Source organism: Lingula anatina, chromosome 8 (genome assembly GCF_051362555.1).
Source record: "Lingula anatina isolate TDL-2025a chromosome 8, LinAna3.0, whole genome shotgun sequence".
Lineage (NCBI taxonomy): Eukaryota > Metazoa > Brachiopoda > Lingulata > Lingulida > Lingulidae > Lingula > Lingula anatina.
In genome coordinates, this window is record NC_141774.1 from 6,399,114 (window position 1) to 6,427,039 (window position 27,926).

General features: G+C 36.3%; 3 protein-coding genes across 3 annotated transcripts; 2 read left to right on the forward strand and 1 right to left on the reverse strand.

Annotated features, from left to right (window-relative positions):
- Window positions 1-1,416: 1,416 nt before the first annotated feature.
- Window positions 1,417-10,626, reverse strand: LOC106181465 (60S ribosomal export protein NMD3). Its single transcript, XM_013565847.2, has 15 exons — window positions 10,476-10,626; window positions 9,915-10,049; window positions 9,225-9,318; window positions 8,706-8,786; window positions 7,799-7,927; window positions 7,373-7,463; window positions 6,960-7,038; window positions 6,475-6,571; window positions 5,855-5,972; window positions 5,444-5,592; window positions 4,811-4,920; window positions 4,265-4,337; window positions 3,740-3,846; window positions 3,425-3,495; window positions 1,417-2,991 (listed from the first exon to the last, which is right to left on the reverse strand). Exons 1-15 carry the CDS (start codon window positions 10,541-10,543, stop codon window positions 2,852-2,854), a joined length of 1,542 nt encoding a protein of 513 aa, XP_013421301.2. The 5' UTR covers window positions 10,544-10,626; the 3' UTR covers window positions 1,417-2,851.
- A 117-nt stretch (window positions 10,627-10,743) lies between these two features.
- On the forward strand, window positions 10,744-17,419 carry LOC106181468 (zinc finger and BTB domain-containing protein 24). The gene is made up of 6 exons (XM_024077149.2): window positions 10,744-10,942; window positions 11,261-11,488; window positions 11,890-12,078; window positions 12,326-12,514; window positions 13,038-13,139; window positions 16,047-17,419. The coding sequence occupies exons 1-6, from the start codon at window positions 10,915-10,917 to the stop codon at window positions 16,664-16,666; spliced, it is 1,356 nt and encodes a 451-aa protein (XP_023932917.2). The 5' UTR covers window positions 10,744-10,914; the 3' UTR covers window positions 16,667-17,419.
- Window positions 17,420-17,968: 549 nt separating this feature from the next.
- LOC106181473 (uncharacterized) lies at window positions 17,969-27,921 on the forward strand. The gene is made up of 9 exons (XM_013565856.2): window positions 17,969-18,140; window positions 19,071-19,300; window positions 20,076-20,264; window positions 22,032-23,060; window positions 23,677-23,867; window positions 24,767-24,973; window positions 25,490-25,623; window positions 25,960-26,141; window positions 26,646-27,921. The coding sequence occupies exons 2-9, from the start codon at window positions 19,072-19,074 to the stop codon at window positions 27,605-27,607; spliced, it is 3,123 nt and encodes a 1,040-aa protein (XP_013421310.2). The 5' UTR covers window positions 17,969-18,140; window position 19,071; the 3' UTR covers window positions 27,608-27,921.
- Window positions 27,922-27,926: the final 5 nt, after the last annotated feature.

Genomic DNA, 27,926 nt, shown 5'->3' on the forward strand with positions numbered 1-27,926 from the left:
TCCGCTTAATGAATGAAAAGGTGATATTCCAAATCCAAAATACTGATCATTCTAGATAATTAAAATATATATTCCCGTTATTTAGACTATGTCAAGCCTTGCACATTATACATATTTATTTGCATATGCCCAAGCGGTAACATGTCAAATGAATAATTGCCAGTGAAGATTTCCAAGGTGCCCAAAGAGTTTGGTGTTTTATATTGCTGTCTGTATTCTTAGAGGGCCATTTGAGTAGTTATTGTTTGAGATTCTTCATTCAAATGACAGATAAAATTAGAGAGTCATTACAACTCCATTTTTTATTCATTGCAATTTATATCATCTTTATCCTAATAATGGAGTCTCTCTGTATCAATATCTATATCGACATCATGAACCCTCTTGAGAATACAGACTAGAAATAGTTTTGCAAAGGGATCTTAATTACAAGGCAAAAGTAAGGCACAAGCATTTCCTTGAGCAATCTACTGATATTTGATAAAATGTTTGGTGCAATTTGATTGGTCAGCCCTTTGAAGTCAGTCATGTGACTGATAACACATATCATTTGACCAATCAAAATTTTGCTCACAAAAAACGGGTCCCAAAAATGGGGGCCTTCAAGCAAAGCCGGGAAAACAATGTCAAAATATCATAAAGTGCATGCATTTTATTAAGAATTATCATTATTATAATTATAATAATTATTATTAATAGCAATCTGCTTTGTTGTGTATCTATTTTATAGTGAAATGTTCATGTATGGTTAATGCAATGATTTTATTTTTAGTTGTGCAGAGGGTAACATATTTTAGTTTGACAAAGCTTTGAATTATGTGAAATTGTGTCATGGGTAGTGGTGACACCTTGTGGAATTTTGATGCCTGCTCTCCCCACCTAATTTAAGATCATTGAGGGTCTTTTTTCGTAACTTTTTGTTTTAAAATGTGAGACGATTTAGTGTTTAAAAAGTGTTTTTATATTAGTTTTATCACAGTTGTTTCGATGTAAAAATAAGCTACATTTTGGTGAACGAGGGAATGAGGATAGAATTTGAAATGTACCACGCGCAACTATTATTTTCGATGAGTGTATTATGTATACCTTATTTCTAGATAAAAGGGAAACTCCCAAGATGGAACTTTTCATCATTTGAACGTAACAAGGTGGAGAACACAATTTGAAGGGAAATTTAAAATATCAAGAATATGTGTAGAAAAAATAACAAGCTTTGTCATTAAATTGTATTCAAGATTCAGGAATAAGTTTTAGTATTACATTTGACTGAGAATGAAGTATTTAAGCCCATTTTCAGTTTGCTTTGAACTTGTATTTGTTTTTAAAGGTTTGACTTGTGAATTCATCATAGTAACTGGCTGTGAGTATTTGGTTATCTTATATCTATTGTATAATATTAACAATAACAAAGCCTAGTATGTTTTCTTAGTGGACTTTATTAGAGTTAGCAGTAAAGGTAATGTGGCTTCTAAAACCAAGACTTTGTTTTGCTTAATTTTTTTTTAAATTAAAACAAATTACCATGGAGTTTGAAGATGTCTGTAGGTACAGAGAATAACAAAGAGCTGCCCATCAAGTTTAAGATTGCTGGAAATCTTTCTCTTGAAATAGTAATATATTACACTGCTTTCTAGAAAATTAAATTCAAAATCTCTGTTGAGAGTGAGAAATGTTCTTCTCCGGTATCTAAACAAGGGGGTAGATCTGTTTAACATAAATGGGAGGATAATTATTCTTCAAATCTTGAAATTGCTACAAACATAATCATGCAGTCTTCCATGTATCCACATGCTACATGTAAGATTGCACATAGGGGGAAAAAAAACTTTTACAGGGAAAATGAAAAACATGACATAGATTTCAGGCAAATGCTCAGCTAATACTTAGGCTGTATTCCCAGAGCTTTTAGATCGATCTATCCCCGCGGGGAGTCTCACTAGATTACTGTCAGATAATCCGGCTTAAATGCCCGCCCCGCCTACAACAAGCTGTAAGTGGGTAACTAACTTTCGTTTCCGCTCGGCTGACAGCTATTTAGCGTGAACCCCCCGGGAGTTAGGTCAATCTAAAGTAGATCGATATCTAATCTCTTGAAATGGGGTCTTAAATTTTACTTTAAACATACCATAAAGCAAATATGATTTGAACAAGTCAAACTGAAACATCACATCACTTTAAAGGATAATAACTCTTCGTATGAGATCTATATTTCACAATAAAAACATTGTGAATAACTCATAGAAATATAATATATTCTGTTTTACCACAAAAAAGGCAGTTATAGCTATTATTCTGATATCTGAGCTTGTCTTAAGACCACGTGACCTCCATTGATGGCTATACTCTGTTAAAATCTCTTAAGAGATTTTAACAAAAAACCAAACTTTTTAGAAAAAAACCAGGGACTAACTTTGAATGTAAAAATGGATTCATTAATCATTGGTAAGTATGGGAAAATTGTTGTTTACTCCAGGAAAATTCATTTTTTGGCCGAAACGAAGAGTTATTATTGCTTTAAATGTTCTTAAAACCAAGACCCAGCAAGACTATAATAAAGATAACCTCATAATATTGAAATATTTGTTATTAATAAATAAATAGAGGAAAATCCCTCTTCGCCTGACAAAACCCTAATTTCAAACGGGAAATGTGATGCCCCGTAGGGTTCAGTCACAGCATCATGGCTACTTTTTCCTTTCTTCTTTTCAACGCATCTCTACAAACATGCAAGGCATAGCCAACAGTGTTTCAGCATAAGAGTTTATCACTTTCTGACAATTATTCATCAAAATTTAGCAATCATTGCATATTGTTTCCAGTCACAAAACATGCAGTGCCCTCTATAGTTTTGTCACTCCATCATGGCCGCCCCCTCTTCCCCAGTTGCATCCTCAGAAATATGCAAGTCATCCAGCATTTCCTGCAGGCTTATGTGTGGCACGTCTTCATCATCACTGGTGTCATCTTGGTCAACTGCCAATTTCTGTGCATCTGTAATGTCAAGAATTCTTGTTTAATAGGGGAGTAAATAAATGAAATGAAATTGTATTTCATTGGCATCCCTTAACGACAATATAGGCTTTTGGCAAGGGTTGCTGGAGTACTCTGGCTATTCTCCGGGAGTACTGCTGCAACATTTTACATTCTGTAAGGGATAGGCCATGACTGCTCTATTCTTTATACACCTACTTGATAATCTGTAATTTGGCTTTTTTAAAATACCTTCAAAATGTTTTTCTAAATTTATTTTGAGAGAAGTGTTGACTAATTCTGATTACAGGGAGAATCTTGTCTTATTTTATGGAAAATGTTTTTTTTTCCTTTTCTTTCTTTTTTTTTTTACAAACTGGACTAATACAGTAATGATATCCACCATTGAGTTTTTTGACCTATTTATAACACTGCAAATTTAAACTATACTTGCCTTTGTATATATTGACATTTTGCCTCAGTCCTGGGTCTTCCTCCAAATCATCCAAGAAATCATTATAATCCCTAAGAATAATGAAATTTTATGAATATATCACATATTCAAAACCATATTAAAATATGCCTATTTTTACAATGGGAACAGTCAAAATATTTTGAAAGCAGAATATTCGAGACTCGATTAAAATATGTTTTAATCATGTTAACAACTTATGTTGATTTTTAATGAAATTTTAGAATATATGTTCTTTACCAAATAGAAAAGATATATTTCATTTTCCAGTACAAAAACAAACAAACAAACAAACACCTCTCAATACTGGAAGTCTCCTCTTTTTCTGTTTGCTCCAATCTCTTCAGCTTCCACTTCCTCTTCCTTTGACGCTTGCTCTTGTCATAAATCTTCTTGACAATCACCTGCGTAAAACAATTGACAGATTAATTTTGAGAGAGAAAAAATTCACTTGATCTAGTATCTACATCTCACCTTTTCTCCATACCTTTTCTTTTCAAGAATTAAATTGTCTCTTCAGCAAAAACTCCCTTCTATCAACCACTAAGGGTTACTCTTAAGGAAAGTGAATATGTAAATCGCACCAGTGACACACATTTTGTGTAATATTTCACCTTGCCCAATTATTTTCTCTGCTTTATACTTTAGTTCCCACGTATATCAGTAATTTAAAAGTAAAATAAAACACACATAAATATCACACAAAATGTGTGCATTGTTGATGTGATCGCAGTGGTTTTATTTTATTTTATTTTATTTATTAACTTGTTTATTTTTTTTAATGGAATGACCACAGATACAGGACTTTTGGGTACTACTCACCACATCTGGTATCTTATCAGCAGGTATACTCTCCAGGTATTTATCATTGACATTACTGTTGTTCAAATCAAACCTGAAAGAAAAACACAAAACATTGAAGAATAATAATAATAATATGGTTAACCAAAAAAAAAAAAAGGGTACCGAGACAGTTAATTGTATCACACAATCAACAATATAATCCCTTCTCATCCCACACAATCACACCTAACACAACAATCAACACTATTGCTTCTCAGCAAACAAAATCACACCTACCACAATGAAGAGTGTTCCCGTCACTCACCCCAGCACAGAGTCCCAAGGCTGGAATTATGTCAGTCAATTCTCCTCCAGCACAATCACACCTCTCACAGTCAATACAACTGTTTCTCATCCAACACAATCACACCTGTCACAATCAATACAACTGTTTCTCATCCAACACAATCACACCTATCACAATCAATACAACTGTTTCTCATCCAACACAATCACACCTGTCACAATCAATACAACTTTTTCTCATGCACCATAACCACACCTATCACAATCATGGTCACTCACCCCAGCACAGAGTCCCCAGGCTGGAGTAGATGTCCCAGGTGGGTTCTGCAGAAATATTGCTTCTCTCCCATCTCACTGGGTCTGGCCACCCACACCTCAGCCAACACATGCTAGGGGAGAAAAGAGAGAAAAATCTTCATTTTATTTACAAATTTTGCACTTATGTATGCTGTAAGATATTTCTGAAAGTTAGCAGTGCACATACATTTAAACTTTCATGACTCACATGATTGTAATCCCATATGGGTGAGTTTGCAGTAAAGAACTTCATATAGATGATTAATGCCTTGCTTCTTGGAAACGAAATGTAACATGAAAATAGGATTGTGTGTGTTTTTTTTATTCAATATCTGAGCACTTACATACAAAGTCTGGAAATTCTTTTACAGGCACAATCTTAAATTCCCATATTTGGGCATTACATGCGAAATCCAATTACTTTCTATGCTCTCTCTCTCTCTCTCTCTCACACACACACACACACACACACACACTAATTAAGACATACAGAAGCACACACACACACTTACAAAGACAGAAATAAACAAACATTCAGAAAGACGCACAAACACACATAAACAAAGACTAACGGACATAACTCTACATCAGCAATTTCCCATCTCTGCACCCTACCTTCTGAGAGACGGGTCCCCTAACTGTCCCCTGCTTCCCGTGGTCAAACAAAATCTGGATGTCCATGACAACAAACTCTGTCAAGTTCTTAGGTTCGCACAAACTGCTGAAGGGAGTTCTCCAGAATGTTGTGCCACTCATCTCAGCAACTGATAGAAATAAGTTTTCTTCTTTTAAAAATTTTTATATGTTACAATGGGCGGTAGATACCAGATTCCATGTCCTTCTACTTTTATTCAAAAATCACACCTGTAATTCAATATATCTTTCTTGCAATTTTACAACTTAATTTTTTTTTTTTTTTGAAATTCTAGTGTAGAATCCAAGTTTTGAGTTGTAATAAAAATTTTAAGTACCATAATTGTCATCAACAACAATACCACATCATTATTATTATACCAGTTTACTTACTCTGCAGTGTGTTGACATCAATTAAGTGTATGGTCTGGGTGACCCTCTGACAGAGACATATGGGGTTCATACCCCCCAGGGACTGGGCCAGCTTGGGGGGCAGACACACCACATTATCCTGGAAATTATAGAAATCAAAAGGCAATTTATTTAGTTCATTTTATTGCACAACAACTTATTTATCTTGTTTAATTATTATTTACACCTAAAATTTAACACTAAATTTGGGGCTTGGCTTAAAGGGATAGCAGCTGTTGCTTTTGGTAAAAAAAAAAAAAGGATTTTCCTGGGGTAAACCACAGTTTTCCCATACTTATTTCCCTTATCAATGTTTAATGAGTACATTCCAACATTCAAAGTTAGTCCAAGTTTTTTTTCTAAAAAGTTTTTTGTAATCATCTCTTAACGCAACAATTGTTATCCCTTTAACTTGTTTATTAAGTTAATTTGTAAATGGCTCCATGGCAGCATGTTGTAAACTGGCCAGCATTACTTTAGCAGGTGCTTCAACAGCGCCCCTCAACACGTCTTCCCCTACTCTTTTTTTATTTTGGAATACATTTTGACCCACAAATCTGGTCTTGTTGAACGACACGTGAGAACTGAAAATAAAGACTAACCTTGCATATAGGCACAATTTCCACTGAGAAAGTGGTCTTGTAGTTGTAGGTGTTACTGTGAACATCATGAGATATCAGTTGCTGTGACGTTTGATACCTGAAATAGACAAATAATGGCAGGCGTAAAGATTAACTTTAGTTATCTAAGGCTGCAATCAGAACAGTGGAATAGTCTGAAGGTCAAATATGGCCGACCCACTTGAATACTTCCCCACTTGGAAACTATTCAGTGTCTATTACAGATTAGAAGGCAAGCTTTTAAGTGGGTCACCATATTTGACCCGCGGACTGGTCCACTGTTCCGAATCAACATACATCCTCCTTAATCCATTTTACATCTGGTTTCCCACAATGAATAAATTCAAGATGATAAAATGTTAAAATACAGACTGAAAACCATACGGGTTTCTTTGAAAAGACACATGGGAAGGGCAAGGTCACTTGAGTGTCAAGGTCATTCTGAAAGTGAACAAACTTGGACCCACCTACAAGGAACCACAGCCTGCAAGAAGTTCACCATCGTCCTGGCTTCTTCCTTCTTGTGGTAAAAGAAGTCGATTCCATCTGAAAGAAAATATCATTGTTCCATTTGATCTTAAGTAATAGGTTTTATCAAGGGATGAGACTGCCGTTACATGAAAAAGTCAGAAAAATATGGCGCGATGTCCAGGGAGCTGCATGGGCCGATGATATTTTTGGTTCCCAAAAAGTTGAAATTTCATCCCTGTTTATGTTTACAGTGGCATTGTTTCTCTCTCAGCCTGCATTTTTTACTTACACTGAGGAAAAGGACATTTTTCTTTTGAACTAATAACTATCAATCTTGATTAGTTTCCTGAAAGTTGAATATAATCTTTGGTACATCATGAAGAAATTTCTTTGGGGGAAAAATTCTTACCTGGCACTGGGACTATACTGACGGTGTTAGCATGGGCATTGTGCTTCAGTATCAGCTGCTCCAAGTAGAAGAAGGTCTTCTTGTGGGAAGTCTGAAAAATAGAAGAATTTGATATAGAAAATCTATAAATTTAATTATTATAAAATTCTATTAAAATATGCTTTTCTGGAAGAAATAGAATATTTGTGGATTCTAGAACCGAATGTACACTGCCAAAGAAATACTATAATCCTACATCAGGTTTTTAGCCTTGACAAATAATTTTTCTGACTAAGTGACACACACACACACACACACACACACACACAAGCAGGCATACACAGACAGTGACTTTAAATAACACCAATCTTCTTATTTAAGGTCTTAAATGTCTCTCAAATCATACTACCATCAGAGATTCACATTATCTAAACATTGAGGCCCCACCTTCTGTCTGACTTGCACACATGCCTTCCAGTAGTCCTTGGCCTCCACCTTGTGACAGTCGTCACACATCTGGTTGTTTACTGTGAACTCCACCACAAACACCTGCTGCAGTACAGCACCATTTACTACCTGAAAAAATAGAACTGAGGATTAGAGAGGCATAGTCCACTTTAAGGCATTTCCCAAAAAGGTATAGCACCATTAACCACCCTAAAGTAGAACTGAGGATTAGAGAGGCATAGCAGCCTCCTGAGCATGTACCACCAGTTTGGTAATTAAAGACCTTTCTCATCAATAACAACACCCAGTTATAGCACCATTAACCACCTGAAAAAAGAATTGAGGATCAGAGAGGCATAGCTGCTTCCTGGCCACCTGCCACCAACTTGATAAGGCATTCACAGCAATAATATCACCCACTCAGAGGGTGCAGACCTCCAGCAAGGCAGCAAAGTCTCCATCCAATGCCGTTTCACACCTAAATTTTCGATATTTTTGATTATTGATTGATTATTGATCCAGATCACTACCAAAAACTAATCACTTCTAAGTTAACCCATTTCTGACCTACCCCGAAAATTCCATTGAAATTCATCTATAACTTTTTGAGTTATGTTGATGGCAAACAGACAGACAGACGGACAGACAAGCAGTGGTGAAAACATAATTATACCACCATTCATGACTGAAAATAAAATTGAGGGTCAGAGAAGCAAAGTTGCCTCTAAGACATGGACCACCAGACACATTTTTAAAGACCTAAAATATGGTAAACTTATTAAATCCAGCACACTTTTATTTTACTTTCATTTTTTATATGCATTAATTTTTAAAATCATGACTATCACCAGTTCAGCTAAGGTTGCTTATTTCTACATGAACAAATAATTATCATTATCCTACATACCTCCTTCTGTATGGTCAATTTCACTTTGATTCTCTTAGAGTGAGGCTCAGTCCATATAAACCCAGCATCCACCAGACGAACCTGTTGATTACAAAGCCAAGGTCACATTTTCATTAAAAAGTGAATGTTTCATTACAATCTTATTGCATGCACTGTCATTAAAACATGAAACTTGAAACTGAACTTAAATATGATTGTGATACTCAAAAATATGACTGAAAATGTCAGACTGGTATATATTACAATTATCTAATGTGATGGTTTAAATGTTACAGATGGTTGTATTTAATGTAACAAAGCAAATTGTTATATGTTGACAAATAAGACTTGATTTTTTAAAGATATTTCAAGCTGAACTGGCTGTCAATATGAACCATCACATATCTCAAGGAAAGACTCAATAAATTGTTACATTTGAAAACACTTCAAAAGCTGAAGACGTGACATTCATTGCTCTCTAAATTCATTTTTCTGTAAAATGTACAGTGTCTGTACATAAAAACTGAATTCAGTATTTACCTTGTTAAGCCCCTTCAGTTTCTTCAGACACACTGTTAACAGCTCTCTGGACTCTAGTGATGCTGCTACCCAGGCACTAGGAGGCTGAAGATATCTATAGAACAAAACAAGGCAGCAAAGCTGTCAAATGTACAGACAAAGAGCAGAAAATAATGATGTACAAAATAGGCTACTGTCAACTCTGATGCTGCTACCCAGGCACTAGGGGGCTAAGGGTATCTAGAGACCACACAACAAATTCACTACTGGCCAGATTAATGTTAATAAAAGTTTCAGTCTGTGCCCCCCCCCCCAAAAAAAAAAAAATAATAATAATAATAATAATGTAATCAATAAAATAAAATAAATATTATATTAGTTTTCTATATATCTGGAAGGCTCTAAGGATCAACTGGCCTTTAACAGTTAATAGTGGCTGATCATTGAACAAATTTACAAATTTTCACTGGCTCAATTTCAATTCTGCTGATATAGTACTTATAACAATCTATATTATGTATTTTTAACTTTTAATGTCACAGATGAAATGAACCAGTATTTGTCCATTCATAGAAAATTCTGTTATCAATTTACTTGAAGTGGTGAAAAGTGTTTGAATTTTTAGGGAAATTTAATTTCAGTGAAATAAAAGCCTTAGGTTAATGCTTCTCATAAAGAAAGATGAGCACTCCTTGGAATAAATCAACAAACCTTTCACAATTCCTGCAAAAGTAGATGGTCCCTTGTTTAGGGATTCCTTCTGTGATGTCAACATCTGCCCTGAGACACGCAATGCACATGTTCGTAGGGTTAGGCTCTATGGCTGTGCCACATGAACAACACAGGCTAAAAGTAATAAAAAATTAGATTTGCTATACTACAAAAAATTGTTCATCATTTGTGTATCTAATTCATTTCCTATAACAGCAAAAACAGGTCCCCAAAAATGTCAAAGCATTACATAATATCAAGCCACTACATTGAATTATGTTGACATTAAAATATGAAAAATACCTGACACTTGACAGGAAAATTGTCACCCTTTACTTTTAAGCCTAAAAAATGTAACTAAATTCTAAAAGAAATAGACATGGGCAAAATACACAGTATAAACGCAAGAAACTTTAAGCTAACCGAGTCATATTTCACAACATTTTGTCATGTTGGCAAGTTGTTTTCCTACGGTTTTCGGAAACGATAAAATGGCCAATATCAAAACTCAAACTTTCATTTGAAAAACACACTTGTCAAATGAATACAGTAAATACTTACATCATGTTTGTTTGGGTCGATGAAGTTTCGGGTAGATATTCCATCTTCACTCTTTTTTTTTCGACCATGTGTTAGAGATGTGATATCACGTGTAGAGCTGCGCTGTAGTTAAAACTGTAGTTTCGTAAAAATGAACTTATCCAAGCAGGAATATTGTTTAATGTCGTTTAAATTATTTAAAATAAATTTATGAAAAATCAATAATCTAATCAACGAAAAAAGACAGATACAACATATGTTGGTGATACATCATAATTTAGATAATTTCGAAAATTTTCCTTTCTTTCAGCTCTGAAAGAGAGGTAGATAAAAAAAAATTCAGCTGATCTTTCGGACAACGAATTTCTTACAAATTAATTTGTTAATTAACCCCTACTCATTGCAGAAGTTGGAGCGGGTGAACAGATAGATTAAAACACACTTCTTCCATGTCGTGACCATGTCGACCGTCGAACTAAAGAACTTGAGTAAGTACAACATGAAAGTTTTAAAAATACACCATACGTGTGTAGACTTGGACAAGAATGCAGAAAGTTGCCTAAATGGTTGCTTATATTTATATTTGGTACTTATATTTACCACAGCCACTTGAATGAATTTTAGGTTTGGAAAGTTTGCTTTTAAACTAAATTACTTTATTATTATTTTTTTTATCAGATGCAGAAATTTATCAGATACAGAGTGGAAAATCCCTCTAACTAGTCTTTATATCATAAATACATTTGCCCTCCTACAAGTGATATGACTCTGGCACTTAATTTACCATGCATATCATCTATTTTCAGGCATGGACTCCAAACTGATCTCGCTAACAGCCAAAGCGTTTTCTGACGCCATTCTCTCGTGTCTCCACACATTATATCGCAGTGTTATACTCTGTGACGTCACCCTGGTGGCGCAGAACAGTGTGGTCTTTCCTGCTCATAAAGTAGTCTTGGCCAGTGCCTCGGGATATTTTCGGTCACTGCTTGACCAGGGATGCCTGCTGGATGAGGACAGGCATCTGTTGACTGGTATTTAATTTTTTTTTGTTTTTATTCATTCATTCATTCATTAATTCAGTTTCATTCATTCATTTTAAATAAAAGGTTGTCAATTTGAGGAAATAAAAAGAGATACTTTCATGCATATCATTATTTAAGGATATCTCGTGGTTACTGGAATTTTTGAACAATATTGTTTTTATCATAAGCACTATAAACTTATATTGAACTAAAGTTACTGAGGGTAAATCAAATTTATGAAAAGAGCATCTCAGTTTGTAAAAAAATAGATATATATACAATTTTAATAAAGAGCTTGCCATAATTTAAACAGTTTTCTGTAGCTCTGTAATACCAGTTTATGATTTTATTTCACCTCAGTCATACCAAAAAAATCAAAATTTATGGTCAGTTGTTGTTCTTTTTATCAGGCATGCCAGCCAGTCAGTTAAAGATCCTATTGGACTTTATGTACACAGGAACACTGCAGCTGACTGAGTCTAATCTGGGACTGATTCAGAAAGCAGCAGAACAGCTGAAAATAGAGGAGGCTGTCAGGCTGTGTAAAGAGTATACAGAGAATCAGGAATGCAAGGAAGTAAAACAGGAGTTAGATGAAGGTAAGATATATTCTCTCTCTCTCTCTCTCTCTCTCTCCTGTATGTGTGTGTGTGTTTGTGAGAGAGAGATGAGGAAAGAAAAAGCAGGATAGGGGATTAAAAAATGAAAGCCAAAGTTTAACTTTGATAACATGTTTTCATTTTAAAACAAATTAAATGTAATTCCTAAATTCTCTCAAAATGCTTACTACAGATTGAATTGTCTTGGTAGACGTGGTGCTATGATACTTATGACGTTTCTATTCAGAGACATGGCTGGTGAGGTTCCAGAGGTGCTCAGAAGATGAAGAGTCCAACACTGGGACAGTGACACAGATGACCTTTCATGATGACCTCCACAGTGACCTTGACCTTCACAGTGGCCCCCGTAAGGATCACCACAGTAGTGGTCACAGTACTGGTCAGCAGTCTGGTCATCAGAGTGATGGACGTACAGGTACATTGGCTGTATTCATTTCGGACATGTTTTGTTGTGACTTAATATATTCGACCCTTTCAGCCATAAATATTGAGAAATTTATGGTTAACACTTGTGAGCAGCCCCAGTTTTGAGGAGGTCAGAATTTTTTATTGCATCAATTTTCCAACGCAAGAAAAAATTGCTTTGAGTATTGTGTTGGTGGATGGGAAAAAATTTACAAATGGAAAAGTCTTTATGATGTTTTTTATTGCTCTAAAAGCATTCAAACCTGAAATAAAAGGGTGAAAAAAACACTGAACAACCGTAAGATTTGACTGCTGTGCTCTATGCTCAATAAAAAGAAAAATAGAGTAAAATAAAACCTGTATTTTTGTCCACCAACCCTGTTTAGATAGAATCCATGCTGTTTTACCAACTTGTCAATTTTGTCTAGTCAAACCTTTATACTTCAGCAATTGTAAACAGAACACCAAAATGCAAGATCACAGCTACTGAGGAAAAACAAATTTCAAAACATGATCTTTGAATAATTTTGCAGATGTTAAGAAGAAATGCTGCAAGAACACTGACAACCTGGAAAGTGCTGCTGATGTCAGCACTGATGACGGCGATATTACCAACACAGACCCAGAAGTGAATGGTACGGTAACTGTTTAATAATTCTTAATATCCAATTTTCTCTAATATTTGTCGTCATTTTCAGACACGCACAAAAATGTATTTTCAGACATGTCAACTTATTGTTCTGATGAAGTCTTGAATCGACATAATTTTACTGACAGAATTATTGTACCACCAGCGTTAGCGCTGGCGGTACACATGGTTTCGGTCCCGTCCGGATCGTTCCGCCGGCTCCGCCGGACGGCTACCGTTACCGCTTCTCCTCCTAGACGGTAAGGGCCCCCGTACCCATCTCATGGATTTAGGTCACCTATAATCTCAACTCGTTCCACGTAAAATTTGGGCTTTGTCGGTATTGGGGTCTGGGTGTGGCACTCATTACAATGCACCCTTGTCTAAAAATGGCAAAATTAAATGCTAATTATCTACCCTACGGAAGGAGTTATGGGAAAAATTTCTATAGACGGCTTTCCAAAAGTCATATGTGTAGATTTCAAATATACCCTTGGATTTGACCTTTGACCTTTACTTCAAGGTCAAATGGGACAAAATTTTCAAAAAAATGAAATTTTTTACGAAAAAAATTTTTTTTGCCCTGTTATTCAGACACTACACAGACTTAACCAATAATATTATTGGAAAGTGTTACCCTTCAGGTCATCTTTCATCTCCATGAATTTGGGGTCAATCGGTGCATTTTCACGGGAGTAGCGGCCATAAGATACCGAAACTGAAAACTGTCTCTAATTTGGGAACCGTTAATGCTAGAGACCCATTCTTTTTTGCATTTTGTAGAGCATGTAAAGCCCAAAACTGGAGGTGGTCTCGGTTTTTTTGTATTCCATACGGTTTTCGAGTTACGCTGTATCAAAAAGTACATATTGGTGGTAAAAGCAAAATGTGCAGTACGGTAATGGATAATAAATTTTGAACTCTGGAAAAATAAAACATAAGGCTTGGCAAAGCAGACAACTTGTGTTCAAAAATGACATTATTTCATCAAATTTGAACTTCTGAAACTTCAGAGCACCTCCTATTTCAAGAATTTTGACCAAAATGACATTTTCTTTATTTTAATTAATTTTTTCTGTACGAAATTTAAGGCACATTATGGTAACTCCAAAATTATAACATTTAGTCCCTTATAACTATAATACTATTGAACTTGAATAGGAAGTCATATACTGGCATTATAAATGTGACATTAAAATTGACCTTTGACCTACTTTACACCATGAACTGAATTTTGCAAATTTTGTTTTCCTTTTATCTCCAAAACTGGCAGAGATAGGTCCATAGTTACTATTGAAGTTGAATAGGAAGTCATATACTGGCAATCTTACTGTGACCTTGAAATTGACCTTTGACCTACTTTTCACCATGAACTGAACTTTGCAAATTTTGCTTCCCTTTTATCTCCAAAACTGGCAGAGATAGGTCCATAGTTACTATTGAACTTGAATAGGAAGTCATATACTGGCAATCTAAATGTGATCTTAAAATTGACCTTTGACCTACTTTTCACCATGAACTGAACTTTGCAAATTTTGCTTCCCTTTTATCTCCAAAACCGGCTGAGATAGGTCCATAGTTAGTATTGTACTTGAATAGAAAGTCATATACTGGCAATCTAAATGTGACCTTGAAATTGACCTTTGACCTACTTTTCACCATGAATTGAACTTTGCAAATTTTGCTTTCCTTTTATCTCCAAAACTGGCAGAGATAGGTCCGTAGTTACTATTGAACTTGAATAGGAAGTCATATACTGGCAATCTATATGTGACCTTAAAATTGACCTTTGACCTACTTTTCACCATGAATTGAACTTTGCAAATTTTGCTTTCCTTTTATCTCCAAAACTGGCAGAGATAGGTCCGTAGTTACTATTGAACTTGAATAGGAAGTCATATACTGACAATCTATATGTGACCTTAAAATTGACCTTTGACCTACTTTTCACCATGAACTGAGCTTTGCAAATTTTTCTTCCCTTTTATCTCCAAAACTGGCAGAGATAGGTCCATAGTTACTATTGAACTTGAATAGGAAGTCATATACTGGCAATCTAAATGTGACCTTAAAATTGACCTTTGACCTACTTTACACCATGAACTGAACTTTGCAAATTTTTTTTTCCATTTTATCTCCAAAACTGGCAGAGAAAGGTCCATAGTTACTATTGAACTTGAATAGGAAGTCATATACTGGCAATCTAAATGTGACCTTAAAATTGACCTTTGACCTACTTTACACCATGAACTGAATTTTGCAAATTTTGCTTTTCTTTTATCTCCAAAACTGGCAGAGATAGGTCCATAGTTACTATTGAACTTGAATAGGAAGTCATATACTGGCAATCTAAATGTGACCTTAAAATTAACCTTTGACCTACTTTTCACCATGAACTGAACTTTGCAAATTTTGCTTCCCTTTTATCTCCAAAACTGGCAGAGATAGGTCCATAGTTACTCTTGAACTTGAATAGGAAGTCATATACTGGCAATTTACTGTGACCTTGAAATTGACCCTTGACCTATCTTACGAAGAACTTAAATTTGATTGTACCATATATATTTTTTGCAAAAGTTTAAAAATTCTTGTTGATTGCATTTTTACAGCTTGTCAAGCACAAAACTGGTGGCTGTGTCCCTTATTTTGTGTATGTGGGGGTCTATACGAATGCGCTTGCTCCAGCTGGTGGTACAATATTCGGAGGCGGTATCGCCTCTCTGATCCTCTAGTTTTACTAACAGAATCTATTAATGGAAAATTATTAATGCATGTTATTCACTTTAATTGTAATGAGTAATAGCCTATAGCCTTGGGCTGTTGGCTAATATATCAGATTACTTTGAATGCATTAAACAACTGACTTAATTCTTTCCAAGATATGTAATAATTTTATTTTTCTTTTTTCCTCCAGCTCTTCTTAAATGTGATACATGTGGAAAGTCATACCAGACGAGAGACGGACTACGAAGACACAAAAGAGTCCACTCCAATGAGTATCCCTACAGATGTGAAGAGTGCCAAAAGGGATTCCACTACGAGAATGCGCTGATGGATCACATGCGCACGAAACACCAGGAAAGCGCGATGAAGTGTGCACTGTGCTCGTGTTGCGTGCAGACTGTGGCAGGGTGGAAACTTCACGCCTCCCTGCATGAGCGCAACGAGTCATTCCCGTGCGATAAATGCTGCAAGACGTTCCCCAATAAAATCTATTTGAATCGGCACAAAAAGACTCATACTAGGGCGTTTGTATGTGCAGTATGCTCAAAGACCTTCACCTCCAAGCAGCATTTGAAAACCCACGCCATAATTCACCAGTCGGATTTTTCACTGTCATGTGACATTTGCTCTTTTGTTACGAAGCACAAGGGGTCTCTCATTCGCCACAAGAATGCTGCTCATAGTTCCGGGGCTTCCAGACACACTTGTAAGTGTGGCATTTCGTTTAAAAGGAAATATCGCCTGACGGCTCACATGGAAATTTGCAATGCGGCCCAGGAATTAGGGACAGATCCTAATGTAAAAACGTAATATTTTACGATGAGATTGTCTGCATTCACTTATGATTTTACAATGAAATTATGTGTTGACTGTGATACTGTACTTAAAATATGACTGAAAAATACAAGACTGATATAAATTAAATTTGTTTAAAGGGATAATAACTCTTCGTATGGCCAAAAAATGAATTTTCCTGGAGTAAACGCCAATTTTCCCATACTTACCAATGGTTAATGAATCCATTTTTACATTCAAAGTTAGACCCTGATTTTTTTTCTAAAAAGTTTGGTTTTTGGTTAAATTCTCTTAAGAGATTTTAACAGAGTATAGCCTTTAATGGAGGTCACATGGTCTAAAGACAAGCTCAGATATCAGAATAATAGCTATAACTGCTGATTTTGTGGTAAAACAGAATATCTTATATTTCTATGAGTTATTCACAATGTTTTTATTGTGAAATATAGATCTCATACGAAGAGTTATTATCCCTTTAATACTTTATTAATCAGGAAGTCATAAGAGTAAAAATCGTGCTAAGTATTATTTAGGTTGTTTCACATTTTTTTCTTGAAATGAGATGTCGTTCGTTATTATTTAAAAACAATTTTTTTTATTAACAAAACTTTCATAACATAAAATATCAGTGCATTTGCATGGTTTTAATCTTCATTATAATGGAAAATATGGTCCCAAGTCGTTAAAAGTGATTCTTCAAGCATGGAAGAAAATTCAGCCTATCATTCACAATTAACATGGTGCAATAATAAATCTAATTCAAACCATTCCTAGGTGTAATTGTTGTTTTTCTTTGAGATTTTTGTGGAACTAATTTGTTTAAAATGTAAGGCATGCATAGAGACTAGTTCTGTCAGTTGGAGACATGTAATCATTCAAATTTTATATCATTTTCTTTTGGCAGAAATTATTTTAAGAAATATGAATACAGTAGATAAAAGATGTATAGAAAGGCAAATGATAATTTTTTAAAATTATTTTTAAAGGGAGATCAATGAACAATAACAAGTGATTCAACTTTTTAACACGTTTGAGTAAAGTTTGAGTTAATAGAAAAATAAATAATTCAAATGGAGAGAAGTCTGACACCCCCCCCCCCCCAAAAAAAAAGCGCCTTTATGTCACACACTTTTAAACTTCTTCAAAGATCAGATCAGTACTTCAGTTTCGGCATAAATCCAGTTGATGAATACAATAAGTTAAACAATATTAATCAAAAGATCCAAATACAACTGGGTGTTTGTAATCTCAAACAAGGAATCAATGTGATTTTTAAACAACCTACGTAAAACAACTAAGCAATAAAATAGCGAAACAAAACTGCAAACCAAAACCAACTTTACATGCTTTCTTACTGGGAAGAAGGTACTTATCGGAGAAAGGAAAATCGCAAATAAACACAAAAGTCATGAGGTAGAAAACAATAAAATACAGGCGAATTGATACATCAGCTCCCGAAGAAAGTGCAGACGGATGCTCGAAGTGCAAGGTAAGGCGGATCTTCTGCAGAGAACTGAAATTGTACATGAGGTCGATGGTTAACCACCCGCGGCCGTTTCTCAGAGAGACGATATCGACGCGATTCGGTGTAAATCAATGCTGCCATCTTTTGGGCTGTTTTGTCAAAATCCCCATTCATCAAAGTGTAAATAAAATCGACGTATTTCAGGACGCTACCTCTCTTAAACGAGCTGGACCCCCCCCCCCCCCCCCTCATCCCAACACCAATCTCTTTTTACGTTTTAGCCCATCGCATATGCAGTAGTCTGTAGGTTAAGTCTTTCAATTTTTATCGCAATTTCCAGGGCAGATGATATTAGTGAAATTAGCCTGGGTCTACCTAACTTAAGGCAAAGAAGATGAGTTAAGTGCAGGTTATTTCAAGGGAACATGCTGTTAGTTGCCAAACACTGCATGTGATTTTTTGTATTACTTTTTCAATTTCTTTGCAAGTTTGCAATTTACTCACGATAGTGTGATTGTTCATTCCTGAAATTACATCTCTTGTCATTTTTTTAAAGGGATAATAACTCTTCGTATGGGATCTATATTTCACAATAAAAACATTGTGAATAACTCGTAGAAATATAATATATTCGGTTTTACCACAAAAACGGCAGTTATAGCTATTATTATGATATCTGAGCTTGTCTTTAGACCACGTGACCTCCATTGATGGCTATACTCTGTTAAAATCTCTTAAGAGATTTTAACAAAAAACCAAACATTTTAGAAAAAACCAGGGACCAACTATGAATGTAAAAATGGATTCATTAACCATTGGTAAGTTTGGGAAAATTGTTGTTTACTCCAGGAAAATTCATTTTTTGGCCGAAACGAAGAGTTATTATCACTTTAAACTTTGTGAATGGGATTGAAATATTATTTTTTTAATCAAGCTATACAATTGCATTTCAAGCATGGAGCCCGACACGTTCATCCTGACAGCCCATGGCGCATTCTCCGCCACCGTCCTCTCCTGCCTGAATGAGCTCTACCAAAATGGCGTCCTGTGTGATGTCACCCTAATGGCGCAGAACCTGATGGAGTTTCCCGCACACAAGGTGGTGTTGGTCAGCAGTTCTGGCTACTTTAAGACTCTGCTGGACCAGGGCTACTTGCTGGGAGACGATAGGCAGATTACTACTGGTGAGTTTTATTTAGCCTTAGGAACCATTCCCACAGATATTTGGATAGATCTATCTCACTAAATTGCTATCAGACTAACCAGACTAAACATCTGTCATGCTTAGTAAAACTGTTGGGGGTAATTCTTTACCCCTAGCTGATTCGGTAGGCATGACAGACATTTAAGCCTCTTGAGCTGATAGCAATTTAGCATGAACCCTCAGGGATTAGGTCGATCCAGATGGTCGATCCAGTATGGGAACCCAGTCTTAAAGCATGAAGATATGCATGTTATATTTGGGTAAAGCTAAAAAAGATAATATATTCCAATTAGCTGCTGGTAGATGACTGGCAGAGTACTACTTGTGAATGGGCTTTAAAGCTTTGAAGCGTGCAGTGCAGGTTAGATGTGGGTATAGCAGAAAAAATGTGAATTTACCAGGAAAATTGAGCATTTTTCTCTCAATCATCGAGAAGTGCTTACTATTAATAAGCAGGCTGTTGCTATAGTCTTGGGGACTTGTCACTGGGACTGTTCAGTATGACTGGTCAGTGAGACTGGACATTGAGACATGTTTTTAAAAAAAGGCCCTTCCTGATCACTCAGAACCGGTCATCTCTTAAGATCTGAGAAATACATTGAATTTCATGTCAGTCAGTTGGTAAATGTTTAATATATATTCTGAATTAAGGAAATAAAAGAGAATAGAGATAGTGAAATAAATGAATGAATTAAAACGGACAAGAATGAATTACCATAAATATAAAAAATATGAGCACATCCTTTCTATTCCAGGAATGCCAGCCAGTCAACTAAAAATTCTCCTGGACTTCATGTACACAGGGACACTGCAGCTGACTGAGTCTAATCTGGGACTGATTCAGAAAGCAGCAGAACAGCTGAAAATAGAGGAGGCTGTCAGACTGTGTAAAGAATACACGGAGACTCAGGAAAAGATCAGGAAAGAGGCCAATGCACTTAAAGGTATTTCAATATCATTACAGTGGACCTGGCTATAATGTACTGCTTGGGGTGTACCATGAAAATCTGACTCCCCCAAAATGTGACTCCCCAGTCAGATTTTCATTATGAAAATGTGACTCCCCAGTCAAATTTTCATTATGAAAATGTGACTCCCCCTATGAAATTTTGACCCCCCCCCTCCCCCCCCCCCCCCCCCCCCCCCCCACAAAACTTTATAAATCTTATTTTATTTGAGTATATAACTTTTATACTGTAGTATACATAATGGAGGCTGTATTGGCACTTTTTGCTAGTTTGCAGGTGAAAATTTTAATGAGAAAATAAGGAAATTAAAAAAGTGTATTTTACCACCCAATGACTCCCCTATAAAAAAGCTATTTATTTGATATTTGGTGATCATTTCAACATTTTTCCTTACGTATACTTTATGAAGAATATATATTGGAAATATTTGAAAGTTTGGTGGTAAAATATTGGGTGCAAAAAATGAAAAAAAAAATCATAAAAAAAAAATCTTCATATTCATACCCATGGGATTCGGACACTCATGAAGAAAAGGCCCTATTTTATATCTAGTCACCAAACCATTGTTTTCTACAAGGTTTGCATTGTGACATATATTTTGTTAATATTTGAAAGTTATGTGGCGAAAATTGTGGTGAAAATTGATAATTTTTGAAACAAGTATTCATCTTACTACTTGCAGGACATGGACTCCCATAGTCTTTTCATAGGAGTCATTGAGTGGAAAAATACACATTTTAATTTTCTTTTTTTCTCATAAAAATTTTTCTAAAAGTGCCAATGTATCTTCCATTATGCGTACTATATAATAAAAGTTATATACTCAAATAAAATAAAATGTAGTTTAGTCAAAATTTCATGGGGGGAGTCAGATTTTCATTATGAAATTTTGACTGGGGGAGTCAGATTTTCATGTTAGAGGGGCACATGATTTTTGATCATATGTGAAGTCAGTTATATGCTTACTAGTATATGATTCTTTGTCGTAAGTTGGGTCTGGTACTTCCAGTTTTAAAATGATAAAGACATTGCAGTTATATGCCCTCTTTACTGTGTATTATATGTAAAAGATGAAAGTGGAATGAATAACTGATTAAGATAGAAAACAGATGAAACCATCTGTGACTTATCATGTACAGAAGCATGAATTTCATTCCCAGCACTGCTTGAATTTCAACACCAGCACGTCAATATACATTAAGGTGTCATGTGTTACATGACACTTAGAAGCAGGGAAACAAATTAGATCGGCTATTGGAGATGTTAACGCACATAAAAACATATACTAGTAAACTGCTGATCCAGCAAAGAAATTTATCAGCTGTGTTGTGCTTTTTTTAGTAAGAATAAGGGTCTATTCCCAGAGATTTAGATCGATCCAGAGATTAAAATTTAGATCGACCTAACTCCCTGGGGTTCACGCTAAATTGCAGTCAGCCGAGTGCCCACCAAAGTTAATTACCCCTTTACAGCTTTTATTAGGCGGGATAGACTCTTAAGCCGGCTGAGCTGACAGTAATCTAGTGAGACTCCCCACAGGGATAGATCGATCTAAAATCTATGGAAACATATCTTACCTACAGCTAAAATCAGAGTTATTACACCTGCAATATTTCAGCATCTACAAGACTAGTATTCCTTGGTACAGATGAATTATTGGAGTGGTAAAAACTAATTTTTAGCATTTGAACAAAAACTTTGTTTCTGTTACTTTTAAACTACTGATCATGCTCATTTTTTCAGACACTCCACGAAGCAGAGGTCGGCCGAAAAAGAAAGCAGCAAATGACACGCCAGCAGAAGTCAAGGACTTTCCAAAAACCCCAGGAAGGAAACCGAGTAAAAAGGGGCAGGAGAAGCTAAAGGGTGGAAAAAGTACAAAAGCCAGCCCTCCTGAGACCAGCAATGAAAAATTGGAAAGTAATAGAAAAAGCATCGAGAGTAAGAGGACTGAGGATGATACTGATGATGATGATGACTCGGATGTTGATGACTCCGATAAGGAGTGGGAACCGAAAGGGGTAAAAATCCCAGAATCCAAGCTCACGAGGAAGCAGAAGTGTTCTTGTCATATTTGCAAAAGGCAGTTTGAGTATCACTCCCTCTTGTACAGACATTTGCATCAAGACCATAGAATCTCATCCACCGACGTGGCCGACAAATTAAAAAAGCAGTCCATACTTACACATTTCTTAAGCATCAAGAAAGAATTAGGGACATCAAACATGTGTATGACATGCAACAGGACATTTAAAACGTGGTCCAGTGCCTCGTTGCATATCAAACGAAAACACTTGAAACACGTCCACCGAGTGTGCCGTTTGTGTTTTAAGGAATGCTCAACGTTAACTCATCTACGAAGACATCAACTGGTTAAACATAACTTCACGCCTTTCAGCGGAGACAAAATGTTGCTTAAATGCAGGCTTTGCCCACGGGTCTTCTTGTACAAGAAATCCAGAAAAAGTCACGAGTTTACCAAACATGGAGCTATGGGGAAAGACATCGAAAAGCTCGGAGGAGAGCAGCCTAGTTTAAGATGGCGGCGACGCCTGAGGCGGGTCAGTAAATTCAAGTGCGGGGCTTGTTTCAGGAGGTACACCACGGAGAATCGTTTGCGGATTCATATGATCAAGTTCCACGGAGTGAAAAGTGAGCAAAGGGGGAGCCACAAGTGCATGTTCTGCGAGCTGGAGTTTCCGCTGCCCAAACTGTTGAACATGCACGTGTCAGACTGCCATAACTGCGCATGTGAGGAAGGAGAAAACGGAGGTGAGTAAATGCATGTCTGCTGTGGCACACACACATGCAAACACACACACACACACACTCTCTCTCTCTCTCTCTCTCTCTCACACATGCACACACACACACCCAACAACAATAAGAACCTTAAGTGTAAATATAACATGAAATTTTGAGAAATAATGTGACTTTTTACTGAGGTCTTTATAATCATCACCAAAATTTTTATATAGGGACTAAGTAACTCTTAATTTAAGTAGAAATCATCTCACTCAGTTTTTTTTTTCTCCTTTAGTTTCTCTAGATTTGTGCATTGAAAAACTTGTATGACAGCCAGCCAGCATCTCCATATCTTGTGTATTTATTTTCATGTTGTGAAAAAAGTCATTGCAATATAACAAACATCTGTCACTGTTTTAAAGACTTAAGTAGCATCTGAAAGCTCAAGTCTTTCAGTTTTGCGCATATCCAGATAAATTAAAGGTTTAAGATTAATGCACTGGTTTTTTCATCAAGAGAGAGAAACTGACAATAGAAGTCTAGAAATTGTCAATCTAAACATAAAATCCAAAGATTTAAGACACTAAAATCCACTTGCAGAAGTTATATTTTACTTTTCTATGTTTTTCTCCTTCTCCTACAGTTGTCCTGTGCATGATCTGCAAGCAGATGTTTTTGCGACGAGGAGACTTGAAGCGCCACCTACATGATATTCACAATCTCAATCAGCCTATCAGGAAGAACAACTTGCAGTTGCGATCGTTCAGATGTGACGTTCAGGGTTGCACGTTTAGCACGGACAGCACGCCAACGCTGAAGATCCACGTAGAGACAGTAAGGACCCCTTGATTTTAGAATTAAGATTCACAAAGTTGAATTTTTTCAGGCTTTTTATAATTATTGTTATTTCACATCATCATTAAATTGGAGAAGGGGGAAGTTTTTGCATAGCTTGTTTAGAAGCATGATCTTCTGGCAGTGTGCATATAATTTAAGACCAGTCTTTATATTTTACAAACATCAAATTACACAGAATCTTGTTTAAATGTGTTGACAGAGTACATATAGTATATATTACTAAGCAGTATATTTTACATGAATTAATGCCCAAAATTAGAATCTTGTTTATAGATAGCTACAATGGGCAAAAAATTTTTAAGTTCATAAAAATACATACAGTATTTTCTATATTGTAATAGGTTGTGGCAACATACATATATTACATATGCAGTATATTTCATGTAATGTGCACCTTTAGGATCTTTCTGTATTGTGACAGTGTATAGGTGATAGGAAAGCAGTATACTTCATTATAATAATAATAATAATAATAACTAGAAAAGCACTCTGAGAGCGAAGACCTCCGCCAAGGCAGCGATTTTTTATTATTATTGATTATTGATTGATTATTGATCCGGATGACCACCAAAAACTAATCACTTCTAAATTAACCCATTTCCCACCTACCCTGAAAATTTCATCAAAATCGGTCCATAACTTTTTGAGTTATGTTGATGATAAACAGACAGACAAACAGGGGTGAAAACATAACCTCCTTGGCGGAGGTAATAATAATAATAATAATAATAACAGTTTGGATCGTTTTATGCTATTACTATTTATTTATTTATTTATTTATTTATTTATTTTATATATTTTTTATTTTATTATGTATATTTATTTCTGAAATGATGGTGAAATGAAATTATAAGGTTGTTCTGTGACGTTTCCAGGTGCACCCAGAAGTAGTCTTTAACTGTGAATATTTGGGCTGTACATACAAGAGCTGCCTAAAGATGGACGTACGCCGCCATTACACTCTACGACACGAGCGAGGCATGGGTGTCGTGTGTACGCTGTGTGGGAAGAAGTATCGCAAACGTTACCACCTTAGAATTCACATGTTTAATAAGCATGAAGTCCGAGGGGATGGGCTGAGGGTAGGTTTTATTTATATATATTTACTTATTTATTTGTTTTGTTTATTTATTAATTTATTTATTTCATATGTTCACCAACAAGCAGTCCAGTGTTCATTGTGTCTAATTGTGCCTTGACTGCAAATTGGAAGAATTGAACTTTTGCAGCTTCTCTCCCTCTCCCTCTCTCTCTCTTTCTCTCTCTCTCTCTTTATATATATATATATATATATATATATATATATATATATATATATATATATATATATATATATATATATATTTTTTTTTTTTTTTTTTTTTTTCTTTTTTTTTTTTAATTTGTAAAAAGTCAGGAAATCTGAAATATTGTGTTTCAATAAATATCAAAGTGACAGAAATTTTCAAATGCTGAACGGTCCCAGAATTTTGCTTAATTTAAGACTATTACAACCAGTGACCTTAAAACTATCATAAACATTTTATCTTTCATTGGTACAAGTACAATACTCCCTGATGATTTTAAAGATTGATATTGTTCAAATTGTATTCCTTCAGACTTTCAAGTGCCCAGAAGAAGGTTGTGAGTATGAAACGACAGCAAGCAACAGTCTAAAACTCCACGCCACCAAGCATAAGAAGGACAAGCCGTTCAACTGCCCTTACTGTGGTCGCTGCGTGAAAACGGAGAAGTAAGTAGGAGAAGTTGAGATGGGTTTAAATGTATACAGTGATCTTTAGGCCTTTATTTGAGAAAACTTGAACTTGAAAAAGGGTCTGTTGGATGTAATTTTTTTGAACAGTTTTGGATAGAACATACCTTGGTCATAAGAGCAAATTGCAAGAATTTTCAGAAAATTCCTTTTTCACAGTGGATATTTTGTGAAAAGTAATATGCTTCCAAAATGCTATTTCTCAAACCTTCAATATTAGTCTTTTTTTCCTTTTAAGTGATACCACAATGCAGGATGAATCGGAACATGACCTCAGTAATTATGAAAATTATTAATATTTCCAATTATTTTCAGAACCCTACAGAAGCACATCAACAAGCGCCACCTGAACATAAGGCCTTACTTGTGTCAGGTGTGTGGAGCATCTTACGGAGAGGAACACGAGCTGAAAACTCACGAGGCGCGTCACCTCACGGATAAACCTTACATATGTGAACACTGTTCATATTCCACCGTCAGCAAGGCAGATTTGGCGAGTAAGTGATGGATAGGATAAGTACTCAATAAATAAATATATGCCTCAAAGCAATGCTTTGATTTAGTAGTGCTTTAAGATATTGATGTTAAAGTTTTTGAAAAATTAGTTGGTTTTATTTTGGAAATAATATTTTTGGGGTTTGGAAATTTGAGTTATTGCAATTAAACCTTCTCGAGGGCCAAGTTCTTTTCTTAACATTTATTTTTTATTTTTGTAATTATAGAACTGATTGGCTGCATTTGTCTCTTCTTTTATCATATATCTGATGGGGTGAATTTCCTTACATCTGGTTTATGTTCTTTTATTATCAAAAATCTAATTGAGAGTATTTGTTTACTTGTAGGCCATGTTTCTTTCTAATCATAAATCTTATTGGGTAACTTTGTTTACTTCAAGGTCATGTTATTTTCTAATCATAAATCTTATTGGGTGCATTTGTTTACTTCTAGGCTATGTTATTTTCTAATCATAAATCTTATTGGGTGCATTTGTTTACTCCTAGGTCACGTTCTAGCCAGACACAACCAGAGACTGGACAGCAAGATCAAAGTCTACCAGTGTCACATCTGCGGCTACACCACGACCCGGAAAAAACACCACGAGCGCCACATCAAGGGGCACCTCAACATCCGCGACATGGTCTGCAACATCTGCGGGAAGACGTTTGCTCACGACCGCACGCTGGCCAAGCACATACGCTGGGTTCATACAGAGAAGAAGGTGAAATGTCCCCACTGCGATCACGTCACGGCGGATAATTATCACCTGAAGGAGCACATCCGCGTGATGCACACGCACAGAGATTTGAAGCCCTTTAAATGCGGGTACTGTGATTTTAGGTGTAAAATATCGGGAAACGTTCGCAAACATTGCCTGCATAAACACAAAGGAGTGGAGGTGAAGTATTTGAAGGTGGCGCGGACGGATGTCGTCAAGGAGGTTCCGAAGCGCCCTCTTTTGTCCGACGTCTCCATGCGCACGGCGGATGTGTTTAGTTCTGCCCTGGAGATGTTGGCGACCCAGACCGTGCAAGCAGTGTCGTCTGAATTGAGTCATTTGTCCAATCAGGTCGTTTCAGGACAGCAACAGATCGCCAGCGTTTCCGACCAACCTCATATCGAGTCTTGCTCGCCCGTGCCCATGTACGCCGGCAACCAAATCCTCTCAGTGCAGCACGTGACGTTGGGACAACACGTACAGCAACAACATCAAGAACCGCAACACCAACAGCATCAGCAACCCTCTTCCATAGCGACCAGCCAAGTGATGACCAGTCACATGACGGGCTCGGGGCAGTTGCCAGTCTCGGCAATACGCACAGCGCTGATGCAGCCCGTGACGAACCAGATGCCGCCGCCTCACCCCCATCAGCACCCGAACCTCTTGCCCCCTCATGGTCACCTGGCTGGACCCATTGACATGTCCACCGGTCAGATTCCCCACTGGACCATGGGGCAGTTTTGAGAGGTGGTCAGCCTAAAATTTTGGCTCTACGTCGTTCGTGTGTTTGTTGAAAGACGGCGATTGAAATGTTTTGTCGCTGATATTGTTTTGTTGAAGGCAAGCAAATTTGATGTGTGGAAACATGCATACACACGTGCGCACGTTCAACACATGTTCACGTACGTGCATTCATACATACAATCTACCTCTAACTTATTTGCTTGCACGCACATGCACACACACACACACGTACGCACACGTGCACACATTCACACAAAGCTTTCGGTTATCGTGGTAAATGATCAAGAATAATGCAGTGGTAATTTTAGACAATGGAACA